Consider the following 25159-nt stretch of genomic DNA (forward strand, 5'->3'; position numbering starts at 1 on the left):
AAGCCTTCCACTGTCACTGCTGACCCATCACAGGACAACAGGAGCAGTGATGGAGCAGTGTGAGACCAGGCCAGGGCATCCCAGGAACCCTCTGCCAGGGTGCACAGGGCAACTTCCAGACCCAGCCAGCCTCCTGCCACCCCTGACAGTGACGTGGGGGGCCCTGCACACCCAGCTGCTCCCTGTCTAACCCGTTTCCTGAAGGGGGGCTGTTGCCAAAGTGCCTCACAGAGAAGAAAGAAGGAAGAAAAGTGGCAGGGAGGAAGCCACACCTGGTGACAACAAGCTGTTGAGAAGCATACCTGTCCTGTCCTGATGCTTTAACAACATAACACAAATCGGACCAAAGGTATTGATACTTGCTCATACCTATGATGTCAATAATTTATATCATCAAAGCAAATTAAACTTGTATCAGCGTTAAAAAAAAAAAGCTATTCTCATCTGTGTATTTATAACACCCAGCAAATGAGAACTTGCTTTTGTTTTTTGTTTGTTTGTTTGCAGTATGTGGGCCTCTCACTGTTGTGGCCTCTCCCATTGCAGAGCACAGGCTCCGGACGCACAGGCTCAGCAGCCATGGCTCATGGGCCCAGCCGCTCCGCGGTATGTGGGATCTTCCCGGACCGGGGCACGAACCTGTGTCCCCTGCATCGGCAGGCGGACTCTCAACCACTGCGCCACCAGGGAAGCCCCGAGAACTTGTTTTTAATGAGATCATGGACGACGGTAATAGAATCATAATTCACACAGCTGGTAGTATGCGATTATCTGGTTTAATGACCCACGCCCCACTATAGGCTTCCTGAGGTGGACGCTGTGGATGGGTGGTCACCACCATGTCCTCAGTCCCCGGTACAGCACTGAGGAGGGAGTCACACTCAAAAGGTATCACTGAACAACCAAAAATCATACACTCCTGCTCTTTCCCATCCTGACCTGACATTGCCTCTTCCCTGTTTTCTTCATGTCACTTTTTTAAAAGATTTATTGACTAAAAAGGATCATAAGAGAATACTATGAACAATTATATACCAACAAATTAGACAAGCTAGACGAAATGGATAAATTCCTAGAACCACACAATCTTCCAAGACTGAATCGTGAAGAACCAGAAAATCTGAATAGACCGATAATTAGTAATGAAATTGAATCAGGAATAAAAAAACTTCCCCAAAACAGAAGTCCAGGTCCAGATGGCTTCATAGGTGAATTCTAACAAACATTTAAAGAAGAGTTAATACCTATCCTTCTCAAATTATTCCAAAACATAGAAGAGGAAGAACAGAATAGCTATTACCAAAAAGACAAGAAACGATAAATGTTGGCAGCGATGTGGAGAAAAGGGAACCCTCGTGCACTGTTTGTGGGAATGTAAATTGGTGCAGCCACTATTGAGAACAGCATGGAGGTTCCTTAAAAAACTAAAAATAGGGCTTCCCTGGTGGTGCAGTGGTTGAGAGTCTGCCTGCCGATGCAGGGGACACAGGTTCATGCCCCGGTCCGGGAAGATCCCACATGCCACGGAGCGGCTGGGCCCGTGAGCCATGGCTGCTGAGCCCGCGCGTCTGGAGCCTGTGCTCCGCAACGGGAGAGCCACGACAGTGAGAGGCCCACATACCGCAAAAAAAAAAAAAAAAACTAAAAATAGAACTACCATATGATCCAGAAATCCCACATCTGAGTATTTTCCCAAAGAAAATGAAAACACAAATTTGAAAAGATATATGTACCCCTGTGTTCACTGCAGCATTATTTACAATGGCCAAGGTATGGAAGTAACCTAAGTGTCTGTCGAGAGATGAAATGAATGGATAAAGAAAAGACAGTGTGTGTGCGTGTGTGTGTGTGTGTACATATATATATATATGTATTTACACACACACACACACAATGGAATACTACTCAGCCATAACAAAGAATGAAATCTTGTCATTTGTGGCAACATGAATGGACCTAGAGAGTATTATGCTAAGTGAAAAAGCTCAGACAGAGAAAAACAAATACCATATTATTTCACTTATATGTGAAATCTAAAAAAAAAAAGAGAAACAGATTCATAGATACAGAGAACCAACAGGTGTTTGCCAGAGGGGGCGGGTAGGGGAACAGATGAACAGATGAAGGAGATCAGAGGTACAAACTTCCAGCTACAAGATAAATAAGTCATGGGGGACTTCCCTGATGGCTCAGTAGTTAAGAATCCACCTGCCAATTCAGGGGACACGGGTTCAAGCCCTGGTCTGGGAAGATCCCATATGCCGTGGAGCAACTAAGCCCGTGCACCACAACTACTGAGCCTGCGCTCTAGAGCCCACGAACCACAACTACTGAGCCCATGTGCCACAACTACTGAAGCCCACGCGCCTAGAGCCCATGCTCTGCAACAAGAGAAGCCACCACAGTGAGAAGCCCGTGCACCGCAACGAAGAGTAGCCCCCGCTCACCGCAACTAGAGAAAGCCTGCACGCAGCAACAAAGACCCAATGCAGCCAAAAATAAATAAATTTTTTAAAAAATCAAATCTTAAAAAAAAAAAAGTCATGGGGATGTATGTAATGTACACATAGGGAATATAGCCAATAATACTATAATAACTTTGCTTGGTGATGGATGGTTAACTGTTCTCACTGTGACCATTTCATAATTGAATCACTATGTTTTACACTTGAAACTAATATAATATTTTATGTTAATTATAACTCAATAAAAAAATATATAACACCCAGGCTCATAGATACAGAGAACAGAGAACAGAACTCAGAGATACAGAGAACCCCTGGTTCCAGGGGAGGGGGGTGGGCGAAATGGGTACAGGGGATCAAAAGGTGCCAATTTCCAGTTATAAGATAAGTAAGTCCTGGGGATGTAACATACAGCATGGTAACTATAGTTAACAATATTGTATTGTATATTTAAAAGTTGCCAAGAGGGCTTCCCTGGTGGCGCAGTGGTTGAGAGTCTGCCTGCCAATGCAGGGGACACAGGTTCGTGCCCCGGTCCGGGAAGATCCCACATGCCACGGAGCGGCTGGGCCCGTGAGCCATGGCCGCTGAGCCTGTGCGTCTGGAGCCTGTGCTCCGCAACGGGAGAGGCCACAACAGTGAGAGGCCCGCATACCACAAAAAAAAAAAAAAAAAGTTGCCAAGAGAGTGGATCTTAAAAGTTCTCATCACAAGGAGAAAAAAATGTAACTCTGTATAGTGATGGATGTTAACTAAACTTATTGTGGTCATTATTTTGCAATATACACATATAACAAATCACAACAAATCACAATGTCATACACCTAAAATGAATACAATGTTATAACGCCAATTATATCGCAATCAAAAACCAAAAACAGGACCTCCCTGGTGGTGCAGTGGTTAAGCATCCACCTGCCAATGCAGAGGACATGGGTTCGAGCCCTGGTCCTGGAAGATCCCACATGCCACGAAGCAGCTAAGCCCATGCGCCACAACTACTGAGCCTGTGCTCTAGAGCCTGTGAGCCACAACTGCTGAGCCTGCCTGCCACAACTACTGAAGCCCACATGCCTAGAACCCGTGCTCTGCAACGAGAAGTCACCGCAGTAAGAAGCCTGCACACCGCAACGAAGAGCAGCCCCCACTCACCACAACTAGAGAAAGCCCGTGCGCAGCAACGAAGACCCAACGCAGCCAAAAATAAATTAATTAAATAAATAAATTTAAAAGAAAAAAAAAACCAAACATACAAAAAATGTCTTGAGGTGAAATTCACATATCACCAAATTAACCATTTCAAAGTGAATAATTCAGGGCTGCATAGCACATTCACAATGTGCAACCATCACCACCAGCTATTTCCCAAACATTTCCATCCCCACTGGAAAACCCTGAACGTACCAAGCAGGTACTCCTCATCTCCCCTCCCCCCACAGCCCCTGGAAACAGCAGTCTGCCCTCTGTCCCTAAGGATTCGCCTGTTCTGGACTTTTCACATCAATGAAGTCACACGATATGTGGCCTTTGGTGTCCGGCTTCTTTCACTTAGCAGCATGTTTTCAAGGCCCATCCATGGTGTGGCATCCACCCGTGCTTCACTCCTTGTTATGGCTGAGCACCACTCCACTATACAGATATGCCACAATCTTGCTTATCCATCCGTCACTCATCTGTTGGTGGACATTTCAGTTGTTTCTACCTTTTAGCTATTGTGGATGCTCCTGCGACGGATATTTGTGTACAAGTATTTATTTCGATACCAATTTTCAATTCTTTGGGGCCATAAACCTAGGAGCAGAATTGCTGGATCCTACGTTAATTCAATGTTCACACCCTGAGGAGCCATGAAACTGCTTTGGATGTAGGGCTCTTTATAGCCTTTTCAATCCCACTTAGAATGAGCATTCTACATTTTGCTATAAAATAGATGCAGATACCACCCCAGACCCTGCTTGGGTGGGATGTCAGACATGGTGTGTGCACTGTTATGGATCTCAGCTCTGAAAAGGCCTGCAGGCCTCAGGCCCCCAGGGTTCCAGGTGTAAGACCACTGGCCTGAGTTGAGAAGGATCAGCCAACGCCCAGCTGGGACTGGCCAGGACCCTGTGGGGAAGGTGGGGGCCCAGAGCCGGATGGAACTTACCGGAAGGAGCCATCCAGGTTGGCGCGGTGGATGAAGCTGAGCTTGGCATCCGCCCAGTACAGCTTCTGCTCCTCCAGGTCGATGGTCAGGCCGTTGGGCCAGTAAATGTCCGAGTCCACGATAACCTTCCGGGTGCTGCCATCCATCCCTGCCCGTTCGATCCGGGGTATCTCTCCCCAGTCTGTCCAGTACATGTACCTAACAAGGAGGACAGAAGCACGATGAGAAGAGCTCGTTTTTGCTTTGTTTTTGTTTTCTGTCTATATGAATGCAAGCGTATGAAACAGAGACAGTGAATTTGCCTTGAAATCTCGCCCAACGTTTAGGGCCGAGGGTATCATTACTTCCAATTTGCTTTCTAAGCAGTCAGTAATATATTAATTTTTTCTTTTTGGGCCACATTGCTTGCAGGATCTTATTAGTTCCCCAACCAAGGATTGAACCCAGGCCCTCGGCAGTGAAAGCACAGAATCCTAACCACTGGACTGCCAGGGAATTCCCTGTAATATATTAATTTTTAATCAAAGTTGCATAATCAAATATACTTGTTTCCACTTGTTCTCATTTAGCAACATATTCCAGGTATCCTCTTCTTACTAATCAAAATCTTCCTTGTTCTTTTAATGGCTATATAGTACGGTAAATTATTTAAGTGATTCCACATGGAACGTTTGCGTTGCTTCTGATTTTTTGCTACTATGAAAACGCTGTAAATGAACTTCTAAAAGGCAATTAAAATATGTAAAATGGAATATTATTCAGTGCTAAGAAGAAATGAGCTATTAAGCCATGAAAAGACACGGAGGAACATTAAATGCATGTTACTAAGTGAAAGAAGCCAACGTGAAAAGGCTACACATTCTATGGTTCCCGCATACGACACTGTTGAAGGTAAAACTATGGAGACAGAAAAAGATCAGGGGCTGCCGGGGACTGGGGAGGGATGCACTGATGGAGCACAGAGGATTCGTAGGGTAGCAAAACGATTCTGTAGGATAATACAACCATGGATACATGACATTAAATCTTTGTCAAAAGACTCTCTGTAACTTGCTCTCAATTTTTCTGTGAGCCTAAAACTGCTTTTAAAAAATGAAGTCTGGGGCTTCCCTGGTGGCGCAGTGGTTGAGAGTCTGCCTGCCGATGCAGGGGACACGGGTTCGTGCCCCGGTCCAGGAGGGTCCCACGTGCTGCGGAGCGGCTGGGCCCATGGGCTATGGCCGCTGGGCCTACGCGTCCAGAGCCTGTGCTCTGCGGCGGGAGGGGCCGCGGCGGTGGGAGGCCCGCGAACCGCAAAAAAAAAAAAAAAAAAAAAATGAAGTCTGTTAAAAACAACAATGCGTAGGTGAGGTATACACTGAAACATACCAGTTATTCTGGGTGGGTTGTGGGTGATTCAGCTCTGCTTAACCATGTTCTTAGAGTTTCCAGCCAGAAACCTCCGCCTCCTTAGAGGCTTCCTTATTTGATGTCCCTTCCCAGGAGCAGAAATAATATGCAGGCATCTGGGCTGATGGGTTCAAACCCCACCAGTGCCCAGATGTCCAGGCAGGGCGCCCTCTCAGCATGGCTCTTCAGTGGAGAGCAGAGGGAACCGCACCAGCCTTGAGGACATGAGTCCCTTGGGTTTCTGGCCCAGTCGGCGGTGGACAAGCCACGGGGCACAAGGGGTGGCAGACCTGTTTCACTTTACTTTGTCCACTAGTGTCTCTCCACAGAGAAGGGGGACAGTGCCTGGATTTCCCTTTGAGGAACCCCCCCTCCACTCGAGGTCCATGAAACTCTCCAGGTGGTGTGTCTGCTCCCACACCCCCTCCTGGAGTGGGCACAGATCAGTCCTGAGCAATCAACAAACCCCATTACCCTCAGCCTTGGTGGCTGCTTTAGAGACAGGCAGATGGGAGTCAGCCTGCAAGGGGAGGGCAGGGGGCTCCTGGGAGCCACCTGTGCCATCATGGGAGGGCCTGCCAGGAAAGAGAGCCCAAGCCCAGATGGGGAGAGGCGGGGCCGTGGGACATGGTGGGAGTGAGAACAGGTCACTTCTCAGACGTCCTAGTTCCTTGGGCCCATAGGCTTGCTTCCCTTCAAGCTGCTTCTATTACCGATCAAGTCCCCTCACCGCACTCCTTCTCCACTCCTGCTCTCCGCCTCCACATCTTCAGCGGTAAAGCCTGAGCTGCCGTCCACCAGGGACCAGCAAAGTCATCAGGCACATGGGGAGAACAGGCCCAGCCTTGCCCTTTGGTGGGGGTCTCTGTCCAGCAGGAGAGAGAAAATGACAGGCACACAAGCTGCCACTCCCCCGAGATGGGAGCTCCGAGGGCCACCCCCATTCATGGGGCCATGTGGCCATCCCAGAGGGGTGTCACTTCGGAGCTGGCACTGTTGCCACCTGCTAGACGGGTTATGACAGATGATGATAATGAGCTCCTGGGGGCTTCACGTGCGGCGAGGGGCCAACCACACCCCGCCATTGTCACCAAGCTCCCCTGCTCTCCAGCCCCCATGGGGACAGAGAACTCAGAACACCTCTCCAACAAGCTCTCCACTCTGCTCTCCGCTGAAGAAGTGACGCAGGGACTATGCCCATTGGACAGGTGAGAAAACCGAGGCTCCGGAAGGCTGCGCTGCCCCAGGTCACAAGCTCTGGGAACGTAACACGGTTCTCCGGTTGAGGTCAGAGTCTGGCCGCTGACTGACCCACCCCCCCGCCTGGGGTGGTGGTGACCTCCGGGCACCTGAGGCTCCGGGCACCTGAGGCTCGCAGGTGCCGTCGGCCAGCTCAGCAAAGGCTCCCGCCGGCCTGGTGCACCACCTTTCTCTCCCTGTGCTTTTCCCACCCCCAGCAGCCTGGAAAGAGCCCAGCCCTCCTGCCGCCTGCCCAGAAGGTATCAGGAGAATCAATCTCAGAGCCATCCACTCACATGCTCCCTGAACGCTTCTTGGTGGCCAACGGGAAAGGCCGGAAAATGTGCAGGCTCAAGACCTCCGCGAGGAGCATAATTCAAATTCTTTCCCCCGGGTTTCATAACAGAGGCCCGGCTGGTTTCCTTAAATGGGGAATTTGCAAGCCACCCTGTTCCCAGAGCCCAGCTGGCGTGGATGTGCTCGTTCAGAGCCTTCAACGCTGCCTCAGGCCCAGCCAAGCTCCACGGAGGAAAATCAACTCCTGAAGCAAAGCCCTGCAGCCTGGTCTCGGCGCAGAGGGCAGAGGCTGGCTGCGGTTGTGGTTGTGTGTTATTTTAGGGAAGGGCCATTTTGCATTTTAAAGAGGGCGTTGGGTTTCAGCCGGGCTTTAACTCGAGACCCAGGAGCCACAGCAGCCCCTCGTGGGCTGGGACAGGCCTGGGCCACCCCCCAGCGCTGGGCTGATGTCTTCCCGGCCCGGGGTCCTCAGGGCCAGAGAGTCCTCCCTGGAGCCCACTCTGCCACCCAAGTGGGCAGCCAGTGCTGGGAGCGGAGGTGCCTCCCCAGCCTTGCCGGGACACCTGCCCTTTGCCACCCGTGCTGCTGAACCCGACCAAGTCCAGGCCCTGGGGTCTGTGGGTCCTCCTGGCTATGGGGCTCTTGGTCATGTGCACCCTGAGGTGGACGTTCAGACCGAGAACCCTCCTTCCTGATGACGCATCAGGGGCAGTATCCCCTCATCTGAGGAGGGACCCTAGTTGTGAGGCAGAAAGGCTGCATCACAAGAGGACACACGGAGACAGCGGAGATTCCAACAGGGCCGGGAGGAGGCAGTGCTGCTCCCTGCAGACGCGAGTCTGTGGCCAGGACAGAGAATGAAGCCCACTATCCCCACTCTCAGGACAGCAGTCCTGCCCCCAGGACTCAGCTCAAACTCATGGCAAGGACCACCGCCGGGCCAGTATTTGGCAGAGTGGGCTGCTGCCCATGGTCCCTGTGCACTGGCCTGGAGTCCTGCCCTCCTGGGCAACAGCGTCTAAGGGGACGGAGCGGACACTGCTAACCTCGACCACACCACAGATGAAGCTGGGACCAGAGTCCAGCGTTATCACTGTCATTCGATCTGGTGAGTGGGACACCTGGCACCACCGCTTTGCTCCATCACGCATCAGACACATCACTGGGGCGGCGGGAGACGCGGGGGAGAGGCTGGGGCCTCAGATATCCTGCCCAGGGCATCAACACCAAAGTCAACTCTGCCTCAGGGGCAGGGGTGTGATCCCAGCAGGATCTGGGGGAAGAATTCAGAGGCAAGATCAGAGAAGATTTCAAACATTTAATAAGAAAAGACAGAGCCAGAGACGGACCAACTCCTAGGGATGCTACAGGCAAAGCCAGCCTGGGTGTGAGCGTGAAGACGACTGTTCCCAATCAAGTACCAAGCACCTCCCAACTGAGCACCTCCCAACCAAGCACCAAGCACCTCCCAACTGAGCACCTCCCAACCAAGTACCAAGCACCTCCCAACTGAGCACCTCCCAACCAAGCACCAAGCACCTCCTCACTGAGCACTTCCCAACCAAGCATCAAGCACCTCCCAACTGAGTGCCTCCCAACTAAGTACCAAGCACCTCCAAACTGAGCACTTCCCAACCAAGCATCAAGCACCTCCCAACCGAGTGTCAAGCACCAAGCACTCCCAACTGAGTACCTCCCAACCAAGCACCAAGCACCTCCCAACTGAGCACCTCCCAACCAAGCACCAAGCACCTCCCAACTGAGCACCTCCCAACCAAGTACCAAGCACCTCCTCACTGAGCACTTCCCAACCAAGCATCAAAACACCTCCCAACTGAGCACTTCCCAACTAAGTACTAAGCATCTCCCAACTAAGCACTTCTCAACCAAGTACCAAGCACCTCCCAACTGAGCACTTCCCAACCAAGCATCAAGGCGGGCTGAGAGGCCCTTCCATCCTGGGCTGCAGGCAGTGCGGCCAGTGTCACCACCCCTCCACTGCCAGGGGCAACAGCAAGTCAGAGGCATCAAGACCAGAACCCAGAGTCCTATGGTGTTTCTGTTCCAGATGCCCAACAGCCATTTCTGACACACGAACAGCAGAGAAGTGGGCAGACACAGCAGTGGGTCGAGCACGGCCAGGAGGCAGGTGCCTGGCTTGATGCAGCCTGGCTAAGAGTGTGGCCTTCCCAGGTGGCAGGAAGAGGGAATAGAGGGCTGAGGGATGACCAAACAAACAGCTTCCGCTCATGAAAGTCTGCAATGAGCCTGGCCTGGCTAGGCAGCTCGGTCATCTCCCCACAATCTCTCCATCCCAGCCTTCAACTCTGCACATGTTCTTAGCTTTGCCGCCACTCACAAAACCCCACCTGGAACTCATGGCTGGGCCCTGAGCCTTCGTAGGTCACGTGAGCTCAGCCAGACTGGGAGGCAGGGGGAAGCAGAGGGCTTCCAGAAGACACAAGAGAAACCATCTGCAGCAAGTTCCACTTCTGGACAAGGAGTTTCACTTTTTCCACCCGTTTTCAGCTGATGCAGTCATAAAGGAAGTGAAAGGTGTGAGTTCTACCTGTCAGAGCGCTCGCACCTCCTCGGACACCATCACACACACACATCTGAGACGTTTAATGATTCGAATCCACAGCCAAGAACATCAGTTGCCTCAGAGGCAGCGAGTTTAAAAAAAAAAAAAAACACTACAGGGTATCAAGGGGAAATCGTTCTCAACAACAACAAATTCTGAAAGCGAACTCATTTTAAGACTGCCGCATTTTCTCTAAAGAAGGTACGTGGGCTCAGGTAAGTTCAAGAGGGAAATCACGACCCCACCCGCTCGCACCAGGGAGGAGAGGCACTGGGTTTACCCGTGAGCGGGGTCCAAGGCGATGGCCCGCGGCTGGTCCAGGTCCTGCCAGAAGAGGACCTTCCGGGACGTCCCATTGAGATTGGCCACCTCGATGCGATTGGTCTCCGAGTCCGTCCAGTACAGCTTCTTGCCGACCCAGTCGCAGGCCAGGCCGTCAGGCGACACCAGGCCGGAGATGACCACGGTCTGCACGGCAGCCCCCGTCTGGTTCAGGTAGGTCTGCTTGATGGCCTCCTCGCTCACATCCGTCCAGTACACGGCTCCCTTGGAGAACTGGAAATCCACCGCGGCCGCATCCTCCAGGCCGCTGACCACAATGGTGGACTCCAACTTGACTCCGCCGGCGTCCACCAGCCGTACGTCCCGGCGGTTGGCAAACAGGAGGAGCGGCGAGGCTGTGGGGGCAGAAGCAAACCGTGAGGACCGCAGGCTGAGCCGCGGGCCGCACAGCCCAGGACGGGGGGCTAGGTGCCCGGACCCTGCCCGGCCCGTGCCCAAGGCTCCCGGCTCCTTCCTTCCATCCCCAGCCACTGCCGGGAAGGCACCTGAGCGGGCCCAGCCACCCATTCAGAGGCTCTTTCAACGCAGCAGACAGTGCTGCAGTTCCTGAAATCACCGTGTGTCCCACCCAGGCCCCTCCTCTGCAGGGCAGGAGGACGCGCGGAGGGTTCGAGGTCAGGACCGTCTCCGGGGCTCCACCACTCCCACCACCACCATCATTATGTCACGTCTACAGTTCTTTGTGGCAGCAGGGACACGGCAAAGATCAAACACCGGGATGTAACAACTACATCCGAGCTGGGCATTCTGACCTCTTGCAAGGAGGAGATGGCCACCAAAGAACATCTGTCCCTAATCTCACCCCTCCCTGCCCCACGCAGGTACAGACGGATAATAAAGAGTGCACCTCCTCACAGGCTGATGGCTCTTTGAAGGTCACACACAGCACACAGAGTTGGGCAGGCTCCTCTCTGGGCCCCCTGGGCTCTCGGCACACAGGCCTGGGCTGTGGGTGACAGTTCACCCATTTTACAGAAGGGTAAGATAAGGCTTCGAGAGGAACAAAGTTCAACAGCACACCAGAGGTGCCACACTCTGGAACAGGCATCGTGTGCTGGTTGCACAGGCGTATTTAGTTTGTAAAAAGGCATCACTTTTGCAGGGGGCGCGGGTTCGTGCCCCGGTCTGGGAAGATCCCACGTGCCGCGGAGCGGCTGGGCCCGTGGGCCATGGCTGCTGGGCCTGCGCGTCCGGAGCCTGTGCTCCGCAGCGGGAGAGGCCTCAGCGGTGAGAGGCCCGTGTACCCACCCCCCCCAAAAAAAAGGCATCACTTTTCTGTGTATACACACTTCAGTAAAAAGGTTTTTTAAATTAAAAATGGAAGTTTCCCTGTTTTCCCAGCTGCTACAATATGCTGAGGGTCCCAGTGGACCCTGCACTCCAGGACGGCTTATCTGCCCGTCTAAGAATGCCTTGCCCTGCCCAGGGCTAGCACACAGCAGCTGCTCTATAAATACATTTCATCCTGCCCACCCGGCCCCTAGCATCCTAATTTCAAGACAGTGAGTCACCTCTGCCCTGTGACAGGTGAGAAGGGAAAGGGTGGGGTGCCCAGAAGGGTCTGGGTTCCCACTGCCAGCCAGAGGTTCCAGAGAGCAGAGCGGCAGTGACACACACCACCAGAGGCACTGCCGGCAGTCGGGTGCCACCCGAGGGTCAGAGGCTGGCCGGTTGGAGGACGGTGGGCAAGGGGATGATCCCCAGGATCAGGGAGGGTCCAGCCCTTCAGAGGAGGAAAAATCGTATAGACCAGAGGCAGAGGGCCTTCGCAGGAAGAGTCGTGTGGGATCTGGAGGCCCGTGGACCGAGGCAGAAAAGCTGCTGCAAACAGACACCCCACAGCACATGCAGGGCGACGGGTGCCCCCAGAGCACCTGCCCATTCATCGTCACCAGGGCCCTGCCGGCCACTGGAGCGCAGACGACCAGTAATCCCACCCCGCCTGCGAGGTTCACCGTGCCCGGCCTCCTGAGATTTCTCCCCTCTCATCCAGCAAAGGCAGGACCGGCCCGGGTGGTTCCTAACCTTGGGGGTCACAGAGCCCTCGGATAAGCTGACCCTCTCCCCAGAAACAGACACAGGTGCACACACCAAGGTCCCGTGACGTTCCCCCACCAGGATGGGACCCAGCTCCCGCCTGAGGGACCCAGCTCCCACGAAGGCCAGCAGGGAGGACGCTGACTGCACTCTCCTCTAAACGAGCACCTCTGGGCGACAGTGCAAGGGACCATCTCAGGAGAAGGCAAGCTCCCTGCTGCCACAGGTATTCCAGTGGGAGTTGGTGGCCACAGGTGAGGGACGAAACTCACCCGGCATCAGCATCAAGAGGCGGACGGCCCCGCAGACAGGAGTCTCCAATCAGAGGCATTCCAGCCCCCAGGGGGAGCGCTTTGGAGGGAGGTACCCACGGGGCGAGTCGCCAGTCCCAGCTGTTGGCCAGACACCCAGTAAGTTAACCCTTCCCGCAGCCAAAGTCCCAGAGGCCAGGGAGCCTGGGCTGGGGGAGAATCAGGAGGCGGGGAGCCCTGGAAGCTGCCCCCCACCCCGCACAAAAAATCCTAATTCTGCTCTTTCTCCCCAAACTGGAAAGACCACATTTCCCCCACAGTTTACACTCTGGGCAGTTCAGGTGCATCCTTCAAAGGCCACAGGTGATGGGGGGTGGATTTCAATTTCCTGTGCTTTTCCCAAACTGAGGCTCCTAGGAGGGCCAGGGCGGGCAGGCTCTCTCCAGGAGAAGCCACTCCTGCTTCGAAGACATCTAGAAACCACCACACACTCAATTCCTAAGTTTGAAGAGGCACCCACTTCACTCTCCCGTCACCCTGGGGACTCATGGCGATGGGGGCCTCTTGTGGGGGGCTGCCCCGCCCAGCTGGCACCTACCTGCCCAGTGCCCCTCCTCGGGCTTGGGGAGCCCCGGCTGACGCGGCCCCAAGCCTACCAGGGGCCACGGGTACCCTGGCTCATCTGGGAGATGTGGCCTCCTGGGGCCCCTCCTTCCCCACGGGAGGAGAGAGGCTGGGGAGGCGGGCAGGATTAGAGTGGCCAGGTGAGGGGCTGGCGTCAGGACAGGTTGTCCTGAGGAGTGATGCACCGGGCTGAGACCACGACAGAGCCGGCCAGTGGGCAGGCAGCAGGGTGTCATGTAGCACATGCCAGCCTGGCTGGGACACGCAACCGAACCAAGAACCCACCCTCGTGTCCTGTATTACGTGGGGGGAAAAGACAACAAGCGACCCCATGATGGGTAAGGCGATGTCAGTCATGCTTCGCAACGTCAATGCTGCGGTTTGCAACACAGAGCAGGGTAAAGGATTTGGGAGTGGGGTCTGCCGTTTCACGTAAGATGGTCAGGGTGGCCTCGCTGAGAAAGTGACACCTGGGCAAAGACTTGAAGGGGGCGAGAGAGGGCCGGAGGGAGGGCATCCTGGCAGAGGGGATGACCAGTGCAAAGGTCCTGGGGCAAAGCATGCAGGAAGCGGCAGATGGTCCTATGTGCTCCTTCCCGAGGTAACATGCCCACGGGCCCAAGACCCTGTAGGTCAGGGGGCTCAGGTGTGTATCTCCCAGGTGAGGAGACTGCAGCTCTTGGAAGGGTGCTTTGACCTGCCCCAGGTCACTCCAGGGATGATCTCTTGACCAGTGGCCCAAGCTTTTGGGGCAGTGAGGAGAAGAAACAAGCAGTGTGAGGAGGGAGAGGAGTGCAGGGCAGAGAGGCTGAGAGCTGGGCTGGCAGCCCAGCCACCACTGCACCCCAGGACTCACACGGGGTCACCTGGCCGCCGCAGATGCAGGAACAGCCCTTTTAGGAAATACCACGGTATCTGGTATTAAGGACCATAAAACGTTTAAACCCTCTCCCTAGGGATTGGCCTCACAGGACCTTATCCCAAGGAACACTTGAAGGAAGGAAAAGGTCCTAGACACAATATTTGCTGCAGCCTTCCTTATAATAAGAAAAATAAACAAATAAAAAATCTCCAACATCAGGGTACCTAGGCTGTTCTCTCAGTAGAAAGTTGTGTCCATTAAAGTAGTAAGAAAATGACTGCAGTGACACCAGAAAATGTGTAAGAAATGTTCAGTCAACACACACACACAACATAACTATAAACCCCGATTTGTACTAGACTTGCCGGTATGAGAAGGTGCTAGGTGGGGACAAAGATTGAAAAAAGGACTGCATAATGAAAGATGACTTTGTTGAGTCTCTGGATAAATATCTTTCAATGTTTTAACCCCAGGTTCCATTTATGTTGCTATGACATTCTCTGTGCAAGTTCTTTTTTTTCAGGACCACGTTATCACAAGGGTACACAGACCAGGTCGGCCCCCCGAGTGAGCAGCCTGGAGCCAGCTCAGGGGCACGGCTCAGATCTGGGCCTGAGCTCAACGTCCTGTGAGATGGGGGTCCTCACTGCACCCCCACCTCAGGGACTGTGAGGCTTCAACAGAACAATTCATACAAAGCCTCAGCCCGGCAGCAGCACATTTTAGGCACCAGTAAACACCAGCCGGGGCAGTGCTGGTGCTCGTCGTTCATTAAATGTTTCTTTCATTCAGTCCCGGGCCAGTCCTGCTACAAAGGAAAGCACATCAGCTCAGACTCTCGTTCAAACCCCAGCCTGGCCTCCAGCTGCGAGATTTGGGGCCAGACTTTTTATCTCTGCTCTGAGCCTGTTTCCTCATCCATCCAGCAGGAAATGGTAACTACTTAAAAGGCACCGCTGGCTGCTGTGGGGCTGCAGTGCAGAGCACCCAGCAGGTCCTCAAAAAGTTACCTGTTGAGGGGCTTCCCTGGTGGTGCAGTGGTTAAGAATCCACCTGCCAATGCAGAGAACACGGGTTCAATCCCTGGTCCGGGAAGATCCCACATGCCGCGGAGCAACTAAGCCCGTGCACCACAACTACTGAGCCTGCGCTCTAGAGCCCGCGAGCCACAACTACTGAGCCCGCAAGCCCCAACTACTGAGCCCACGAGCCACAACTACTGCGCCCGCACGCCTAGAGCCTGTGCTCCACAACGAGAGAAGCCAACGCAATGAGAAGCCCGTGCACCGCAATGAAGAGCAGCCCCCGCTCACCGCAACTAGAGAAAGCCCGTGCGCAGCAACAAAGACCCAATGCAGCCAAAAATAATTAATTAATTTTTTTAAAAGTTACCCATCAAGCTACCAAGTGACCCAGCAATTCCACTCCCAGGCTTTTTGGCCAACCAAGCAAGTGGGCAATGCAAATCCGCACTACAAAGAAGTCTCACTTCCCACCGGTCAAAAGGGCCATCCGAAAAAAGTGTAAAAACCAGAAAGGCAGGACAGGCCATGGAGAACAGGAAGCCTTGTTACGCTGATGGGCGGGATGTAAATTGCCAACAGCCACTCTGGAGAAGTGTATGGTGTTTCCTAAAACATCTAAAAAACACAGCTACAGAGCATAGCACACTTCCACTCATGGTCGTATATCTTGGGAAAACTAAAAATCAACAAGACACAGCCACCCCAAAGTTTAGGGCTGCTCTGTTAACAAGAACCTCGACTTTGGTACACCTTAAATATCCCAGGAAAGAGAAAAATGGATAAAGAAGTTGTGGTACTTATGTACAATGGAATATCACTCAGCCAATGTCATAAGGCCAGTAGCAGCATAATGAGTGGATTCAGGTACGATGATTCTAAGTAAAATAAGTCACACAGAAAAAGAAGCTTACCATAAGATATCACTTATAGAGGGAATGTAAACATGGCTACACATGAGCTGAATTACAAAGCAGAACAGAGTCACACATTTAGAAAACACACTTATGCCTGCTTAAGGGGAAAGGTGAGGTGGGGGGATGCATAAAATGAGAGTTTGAAATTAGCACAGATACTGTTCCATAAACCAAATATGTAATAGACAAGACCTACTCCTTGCTCAATGAACTGGACTCAACACCCCCTATTCATCTCAGAAGAATATATCTGACTAGTAAGAATCTTAAAACCTATGTATTCATATGTTTCGGTAAATGAATCAAGTGTGTGTAGAGAGGCATAAACACAGCAGTGAAAATCAGCTAAACCCCATTATAAAAATAAATTTCAAAAACAAAACACAAAGACAGCGAAAGAAAGAGAAATTCTTACAAAATTCGTTCAGGGGCTGTGATGCAACCTAGATTGACCACATCTACACCGACAGCTGGATGAGACATAAGGCCGGACACTTCGGGCTGAGAAGATTGGTGAGATTGGGTGAGCAAATGCAGACCCTTTAAAGCAATAATGCGTGCCACCCATTCCATGGGTCCCAACTCTCCAAGTTTAAGGGAATCTTAGTACAGCTATAACATGCATGGGAAACCCAGAGAATGGGACACCATGTGATCGGGAAAGGTTTCTAAAACGCTCCTAATTTTTCCGCTCCTGGTGCTCCGGTTTGCCATTCCAGCCGCTTTACTAACAATCTCCCCACTTGGAGAGTCAGCGCCTTTAACCTCCTGTTTCGCACCCAAGAGAACTAAGAGGACTCAAATAAATACTTGTACATGCGTGGTCACAGCAGCACGATTCACAGTCACCCAAAGGCAGAGGTAGCCCAAATGTCCATCCATGGACAAATGGATAAACACAATGTGCTCTATCCATACAACAAAATATAATTCAGCCATAAAAAGCAGTGAAGGACTGACACAGGGTACAACATGGATGAGCCTTGAAAACATGATGCTCCAGAAGAAGACAGACACAAAAGGCCACACAGCACAGGATTCCAGTCACATGAAATGTCCCAAGTAGGCAAATCCACAAAGACAGACACACAGATCAGTAGTGGCCAGGGGCTGGGGGAGTGGGGTCGGGGATGAGGCAAAACCCCTTAATGGGGACAGGGTTTCCTATGGGGGCAATGGAATGTTCTGGAACTAGATCATGGTGGCTACCCAACACTGTGAATGCACTAAAGGCCAATGGATTATTCACTTTAAAATGGTTAATTTTACGTTGCATAAATTTCACCTCAATAGATAATTTCTAAAGGCGCCATTGCACCCCAAGCCCACTGAATTCCCCCCGTGACCTTCCTTCATCCTGGCTTCCCAATCGGCTAACTCAGGCATGGATGACCCTTTCTGTGACCCTGGATTCACGCAGCCCCTTCTTGGCGTGGCCCTCAGAACACCCCCAGAGTTCTGTGGGTTCTCCGTGTTTCCCTGCCAGGGGACGGGGAGTAGACCGCTCCCACCTATTTCTAGGGTAGGTCTGCCGTTCCCAGCATCCTCAGCCCATCAGTATCAGACAAAGGCCACTCTTTCCCATCCTGGCCCGGGTACCAGGACCCGTGATTAACGTGCAGTCCCTACCGCAGTGGAATCAGGAGCCTGAAGACCCCAGTGCCAACAATCCCATTTTAACGCATGTAAGCATAGCCAGTATTTATATATAGAATTCATAGCAGATGTCTGGGCTTCCATTCCAATAGCCTGTATTTTACACTGTTCACATGGTTACACTAAACACAACCCAACGCACTGTAACCCAATCCTCTGCTACTACACCAAAATAAGCAACGTTTTTAGTACAGGCCTTATTGACATTCACCAAGCGTTACATTGCTCACTGGAGCAGGCTGGAGGCAAACTATGGATTATGGGTCAGGAATGGTCCTTCGTCCCACACCAGCCCCACGGGGAAGGCCAAGAAATGGAAGACAACGTGGGGTACACTCAGGAAGCCTACAGCGCAGTTGGGCAGGACACACATTATACACACATGCACACATGCGGTTAACCACCTAAGCAGGAAGAAAAGGTAGATGAGTGACATGGACAGGAGATGCCTGGAGGAGAACAAGCTGTCTGGTGAAGCTGGCAGGCTCCCTGGAGGAGGGAGACATGAACAAGACTTAGCGAATGCCTAGCGTGCGGAGGTCCGACCCCGAGATGCAGCTATGGGCTCAAGACAATGAATTCTATCCACAATAACCTTCCTGACGCCTAACGGCTCTGGGTGGCTTCTCGCTTGGGCTTCACAAACTGGGCACTCGCCACCCCTCCTTCGCACTTGCTCACACCTGCATCCCCAGGGGCAGGAGCTCCTCCTCCAGCTGTGCCCACGTCTGCTTCCACGTGCCCTCTGTTCTCTACTTGCCCAGCCCTGCACCACACCATGTGCTGAGGAGGCTTTCCAACCAGCCCCGACTGCCGGAAGAGACGGTCCCTCCTAGTTCACGTCCTTCAGAAAGTCCTGGCTGCCCTGGGTCACTACATCCCCTTACACATTTTACAACCAGCTCCCCAAGTTCCATAAAATCCATGTTGGGATTTTTCATGGCATTGCTTTTAAAGTTTTTACGATATGAAAAAAGCAAAAATGTCAGCGCTTAGCTGGCAGGACAGAGAGAGAGACAATGACGCTTGTGACACTGTTGTCTGTGGTGATGAAAGCCTGGGTTTACTAGTTTATTCAATTATGGTGGGAGATGGATGGGGGTGGTGGCTGTACAACACATGAATGTCCTTCATGCTACGGAACTGGACACTTTAAAATGGCTAAGAGGGTAAATTTTAAGTTATGTGTATTTTAACACTATTCAAAATAACAAATAAAAACTGATGATCTAGTAATACTGTAGAATATTATAAGCTACTAAAAAGAATGACTCAGAACTACAGCTACAGCCTTCATTCAGGATTTTTTATTTTACATGTTGGCTGGTCATTAAAGCATGTCTACTATGTACTATTTATTCATTAATTGAAGCCAGTGTAGACTCATCTATATCTATTTCGTGAAATGGGTTAAGATCTAATATTCCCATTTACTTTGATGTTCAAATGTTTCCTACGTTTGGACAGTGAGAGTCCCTTTACGTTGGCTCTTGGGTCCCCCTGACACGTCCGTCCCCATCATCGCTTGAGGATTTACTTTTTCTGGGACAGTGACATGCTCCAGGCTCATGTGTACTTCTCCCTGCCCCAGCCGGAGAATCAGCCCTTTCTCGAGGAGCTCTGGTTCCTTTGAGTGGAGAGTGATCCTTAGAAGCCAAGACCCGGGTGCTGGGTGTGCTCACTGCTTCTGGGCCTTCTCAGCAGACAGAGCTGGGAAACATACACACGGTCCCTCCTCCTTATTCACAGATGCCAGCCTGGAGAGTCGCCCACTGGCTCAGATTTATTTATAACCCCATCGATGCCCAGGAATTTTCCGGTCTTTCATGCACAGAGAGGGGTGGAAAAACAGTCACCTGATGCACCAGCTCCCAGCCAAGGTGGCACAGGCGAGCTCTGCCCTCCCGTCTCAGCTCACACTGTAAACGAGCGGCCTCTCTAGTCGTTAGTGCCACATTGTTGGCATTTCTGTGCTTTCTGTGGGTGATTTCACTGTTGAAAATGGCCCCAGGCACAGGGCTGAGGGGCTGTTGGTGTGCAGGGTGGCTGCAGCGTGGTGTACGCACAAAGGAAATGGGTGTTAGATGAGCTTACAACATTACTGCTCATGGGTCAGTGTGAATGAACCAACAATACCTATTAAATCAGGTGTCTTTAAACAGAAACACACGTCCAACAAGGCTGCGTGCCGATCGGCAGATGAAAATGTAACCAGAAGCTCTGGGGTGGGGGGGGACCCAAGCCTGTATTTCCCCCAGGACCAGTGGTTCAGAATTCACTCATTCAGTGTTTGCGGTGGCTTTATACACCAGAACTACCTTGAATAACGAAAACCCACTGTACATGTATACACGTACATCCCTACACACACACCCATAACATTTCTCTATTTCTCTCTGTGTGTGTGTGTGTATATATGTGGTAAAAACCCATGACTTCATGGCTGTCCTTGCAACGTTAAACCTTTCCTCTGGGTACCTTCCAGTCTCCCCTCTTTCTACGTTTGTCAGTACTCTCTCCAAAGTGGAAACGTGGCTTTTGTGATTGTCAAAATATTTACTTACCTGCTCAGTATCACCAACTCCCAACCACTCCCATAAGCTCTGCTGGCCTCCCCCCCCACCAACCTCCCCCAGCCCATGTCACCAGTGGCACCTCTACGTGGCACCCCACCATGACCTCCCATCCTCAAATGCCAGGCACCAACATTTCTGCACCGGGAAGGGAAGGAAAGGGAAGAGCATTCCTGGGCATCGTGCTGAATCTGTACATCATGGAGGGGAAACCTGACATTTCCACGATATTGTCTCCCTATCCATGAACATTTATTTAGGTCTTCTTTAGTGTCCCCGTAAAATTTTGTTATTTTTTTTGGCATACATTCTGGCACATTATTTCTTCAATATACCCCCAGGTGCTTCAAATAAAATTCAAAGCATTAAAAAAAAAAATGAAACTAGCATGACTGTAACAGAAAGAGATTGCCAAATTCCCATGAATCTTATGATAAAACATGGAACTTCAAAGACACTTGGGTTGGGATAGGGACAAAGCCTCCCCCATTCCCCAGGCAGGAAAGCTCTATGCCCCCTCTAAGAGGAAACGGGTGAAAAGCACTGATCTGGCTAAAACGATGGGGACCAAGGAGAAACCTGTGCAGTCCCCCAAAGTGCAAGCGAACGAGCCTCCCCAGCTCCAAGCACAGAAAAGCTCCGTCCCTCTCCTCCAAGCGCAATAAAAGAATCACACGCGGCTTGGCCCAGAATGAGGCTCGGAGATGTTAAAATGGCTGGAAATAGTCACTGCTGTACGATTAGTAGCATCTCAGCAAAATCACACCTCGGTGTCTCACAGAACTTTCCTAATTAAGGGAGAAGCAATACTAAAAATCCAAGCTCACTTTTCTGTGCGAAGTTCCTCGAAGCCGAGGGCCCCCCGCCCCACATTTCCATCCCTGCCCTCAGCTCCCGGGAGGCCCTCGCCACCTGTGCTGCTCTCACAGCGGGGGCAGCGGCCACGGCAGCCCTCGTGCAGCTACAGCGACCACAATTCTGGCCACAGAACCCCGTGTTTGATCTCGGGCTTCGACCCAACTGAGATAGGCTCTTTTTGGGGACACCATCCTGCAGTTGTCTAAATGTCCTAAAGGACAGACTTGACATTTACAACAATAATAAAATCTTGGGTTTCCTTTAACTGATGTTCTGCCTTTTATGGAAAGCTCAGCAAACTCAAACTTGTAGGCCTGAAAGGGCTGAGCCCGAGTGATGAATCTCTGATAACATCTCCGAATGCCCGAGAATGATTCTACTCCCCAGTTTCCACCTCAGCTGAGTTATCACAGCCCCCACCCAACCACCCATCTCAGAACCCACTGAGCCAGGGAATATCCCCAAATTCCTCTCTCCATCCCCCCACCATGGCCTCAGGCGCCCAGGCTCCCCTGCACGGTCCCCACCCTCTCCACCCCCAAGCCTTTCACCGCCCCCACTCCCACCAAACCCTCCCTGGTGGCTACGCCTGGCCCAGGTGAAAGCCTGGGTCCTCCGGGAGCCCTCCCAGCCCGCCCGGCTTCCCCAGGGGTGTTGTGTGTACCCTCACCAGGCGGGCCACACCCCACTCCCCAGGGCAGGGATGGGGGTGTCACCCACACGGCCCCATGCAGAACAGGGCTGGCTGCCAAAGGGGCGGTCCACCCTTCCCATTCCAGGCACTTTTTTCTTTTAATTTATTCATTCATTCATTCGGCTGCACCGGGTCTGAGTCGTGGCACGTGGGATCTTTTCGTGCGGGATCTTCGTTGCAGCATGTGGGCTCTTTAGCTGTGGCACGTGGGCTCTTAGTTGCGGCATGCGTGTGGGATCTAGGTCCCTGACCAGGGACGGAACTCGGGCCCCCTGCACTGGGAGCGCGGAGTCTTAACCACTGCGCAACCCGGGAAGTCTCCAGGCGCTGTCTTGATGATGATCGATTGATTGATTGAGTTGCTGCCATGCGCATACAAATAATGAAGAAACGCCAGATTTCGCTCCAAATCTGTAGCAGATGTCGCCACGGTGGGCAGACAACTGTAAGCCATTCTGAAGGACAGCCTGCCTTTTCCCAAACCAAGACTGCTCGGGTTATAAAGAGCTTTTATCGCGACCACAGGGGTGGGGGCGTTCGGAACAGACACAACTAGAATGTGGCTCCTGGGGCCGGGCACACGGGTGATGGCTGGGAAGGAGCTCGAGGAAACTTCCGGAACACTGGAAGTCCTACGTTCGACCCGGGCTGACAGGTGAGCTGTGGACATTCACCAACCTGCTTTCCTAAGGTCTGTGTGCATGGCTGGGTGCGGGACAAAGGCCACCCCCCACCCCCACCCCCCACCCCCCACCCCCGTCCCGGCCCAGCCATGTGGTCACACCCTGCTCCCCGCACGCAGCCCACACTTGCCCGGCTCCCAGTGCCTCCCCACCTGCCTCCCCACTGCCCACACGTTCCCCCCCACCGCCCCGACCCTCAGCCAGGCCCAGGCTCCCAACTCAGCTTGGAGAGTATCCTCTCCCTTCCAGCTCAGTCACCCCATTTCTGATGTTCCCCAGCCCCCATTCCAGTCTAATACATACATACACACACACACACACACACACACACACACACACACACACACATGCACGCGCGTGCTCGACCTATAGGAAGGTGGTAATTAACCCTGAGGCCCCCGGCAAGCTTCCCGAGCAGGGTCCACATTTCAAAGGTCAGGGAAGCAGGGTCCACATTTCAAAGGTCAGGGAAGCAGGCAAACAGGAAACAGTCGGGGGCAGGTTTGGGGGGGTGAAGCAGGAAAGAAGAAATCAGCTGCAAAAGATAAAAAGAAAATGAGGTAGTTTGTTTCAGACACCTTAGAGCACAAAGAAACTTAGGACGCGGGCCTCCCGGTCTTCATGAAACAGGGAGATGGGCTGGGGGGCTGTCCCCTGCATGGGGGGCTATGGCCCTGACATGGGGCCACTCAGGCCCTAGGGCAGGCAGGAGGGCACACTGGCCATGCTGAGGACAGGACTGAACCTCCGTTCTGGGAAGAGCCTGGGCTTGGTAGGTACTGGAAGACCTGGGGGACAAACAAAGGGCCAGAACCTGACCCAGGCCCAGTGCCTGCAGAGGGACCCCTGGGTGTCATTCAGGGCAGCCAACCGCCCCCAAGGGCTACTCTGAGGGTCCCGACCCTGACCCAGCTGACCTGGCCCGTTCCACGAATGACTGTGTGGCCCTAATTCCCACCCAGCAAAGGGTCACCCCCAGCCCAGGGTCACCCCCAGGGATGACATCAGATTGTCACCTAGCCCCCCACCTTGCAAGTGGTAACCACCAGTGCCCAGCCCCCAGCCCAACACCCCCAGGGGACCACAGACCCAAGGGGGCCAGGCAGAGGAAGAAACGCCTGCTGTGTGCTCCCCACCCTCTACCTTTGCCCAACTTATCCTCATGACCCCCTGCTGAGGGAGGAGCTAGCTTATCTACCTTTTTTTAGCAGATAAGGTATCCAAAGCACAGCGGTCACCAAGGTCACATAGCAAGGCCATGCAGCACGCAATTGGCAGGGGCGGGGGTGGAGCCCCAATCCTGCGCTGGGCTTTTCCCTCCACCACCTCCCCTGCCCCAAAGCCCTATGGATTCTAGACTAAATCTGTGTGAGGGGACAAAGCCCCAAAGCAACCAAAAAGTACCTCCAGGAATATAAATGTCGACAAATCTCACCAAATCCCTCGATGAGAACCGCTGGGAGCTTACTCTGACCTTAAGACTCAAACAGGATGCTGGGTCATCCCACACGGTCAGCGGAGAGAGAGAGGACCACCATCCAGAGGTGACAGCTTGAAGAAGCCACCCCAAAGCGAGGGTGACAGCAAAGAGCAGTGCCGGCGATGTCGTGTGTCACTCTGGGCACAACCCAGCTCGTAGGACACTTATCGCCCTCTCTCCCCAACCTGTCAAGGCTGCCTAGGCAGAGGGGGACACAGGGGCACGTGATTACCACTCTAAAGGCTCTGGGAAGTCCCACAGTGAGAAACCTAGTTCACTTCCTAAGCCCCAGGACTCCCCAGATGTATCTGATCACAAATAGTTTCTAGTCTTGGCCCAGGGGATACGTTTTGAAAAACCTGGGGTCCTAGGATGTTGGTGATCTCAGCTCCGCACCCTCACTTTCCACCCCCCGGCTGCCTCCCCCGCCTTTCACGGACAAGGAGGCTGAAGGCCACCAAGATCCGGGGCTCCCTGGGGAGGGGGGCCTCACTCACCCCACACATGCAGCTGCCACGAGGAGCCCCTCCGGCTGTGGCCAGTGGCTGCCAGCCTTGATGGAGAGGCTTCCTCCATCTGGTTACGAGGAAATCGTTTACAACAGACCACCCAGGTTACAGATGACCCAACAGTCTCCAAGGCATCGGTCCACACTCCACGACCAACGCAGCACAGAACCGGTGACCCACCTGACTGGGACCCCCAGGCCGAGTGCTCGCATCCGGCCCACAGGCCACCCAGAGCTGGTTCACAACCACTGTCTGGAGTCCAGTGCAAACACCAGTGAGGGGAGGACACATCCCACGCCAGGGCCAGTCAGCAGAGACAGATGGCCTTTCCCCAAACCGAGTCCATTACTGTAGCCCATCGGTGGTGGAAGCCAGGGTCTACGCAACACTGTACAGCGGAGATTTTCCTGCAAGGGAAAGTGCCTCTCCATGAAAGCCATTTCCCCCATAATTATGTTTTAATTGGGCAAATATATATATTCCAGAACAGTGGCTGTGCAGGTGCTGATAGGGCTGGCGGGCCGGAAGCAG

General features: G+C 52.8%; 1 protein-coding gene across 2 annotated transcripts in view; it reads right to left on the reverse strand.

The window, feature by feature from the left end:
• The window catches only part of LRP5 (LDL receptor related protein 5), a 113498-nt gene that overhangs the window by 71960 nt on the left and 16379 nt on the right, over positions 1–25159 (reverse strand). For both annotated transcript variants that reach the window (XM_082628425.1, XM_082628424.1), the window contains exons 2-3: positions 10401–10797; positions 4612–4809 (exon numbers count right to left, since the gene is read on the reverse strand). In XM_082628425.1, the coding sequence (XP_082484551.1) occupies positions 4612–4809; positions 10401–10797 (595 nt within the window). The remainder of the gene's footprint in view (positions 1–4611; positions 4810–10400; positions 10798–25159) is intronic.

This window comes from Mesoplodon mirus (assembly GCF_964341445.2).
Source record: "Mesoplodon mirus genome assembly, chromosome: 7".
NCBI lineage: Eukaryota > Metazoa > Chordata > Mammalia > Artiodactyla > Ziphiidae > Mesoplodon > Mesoplodon mirus.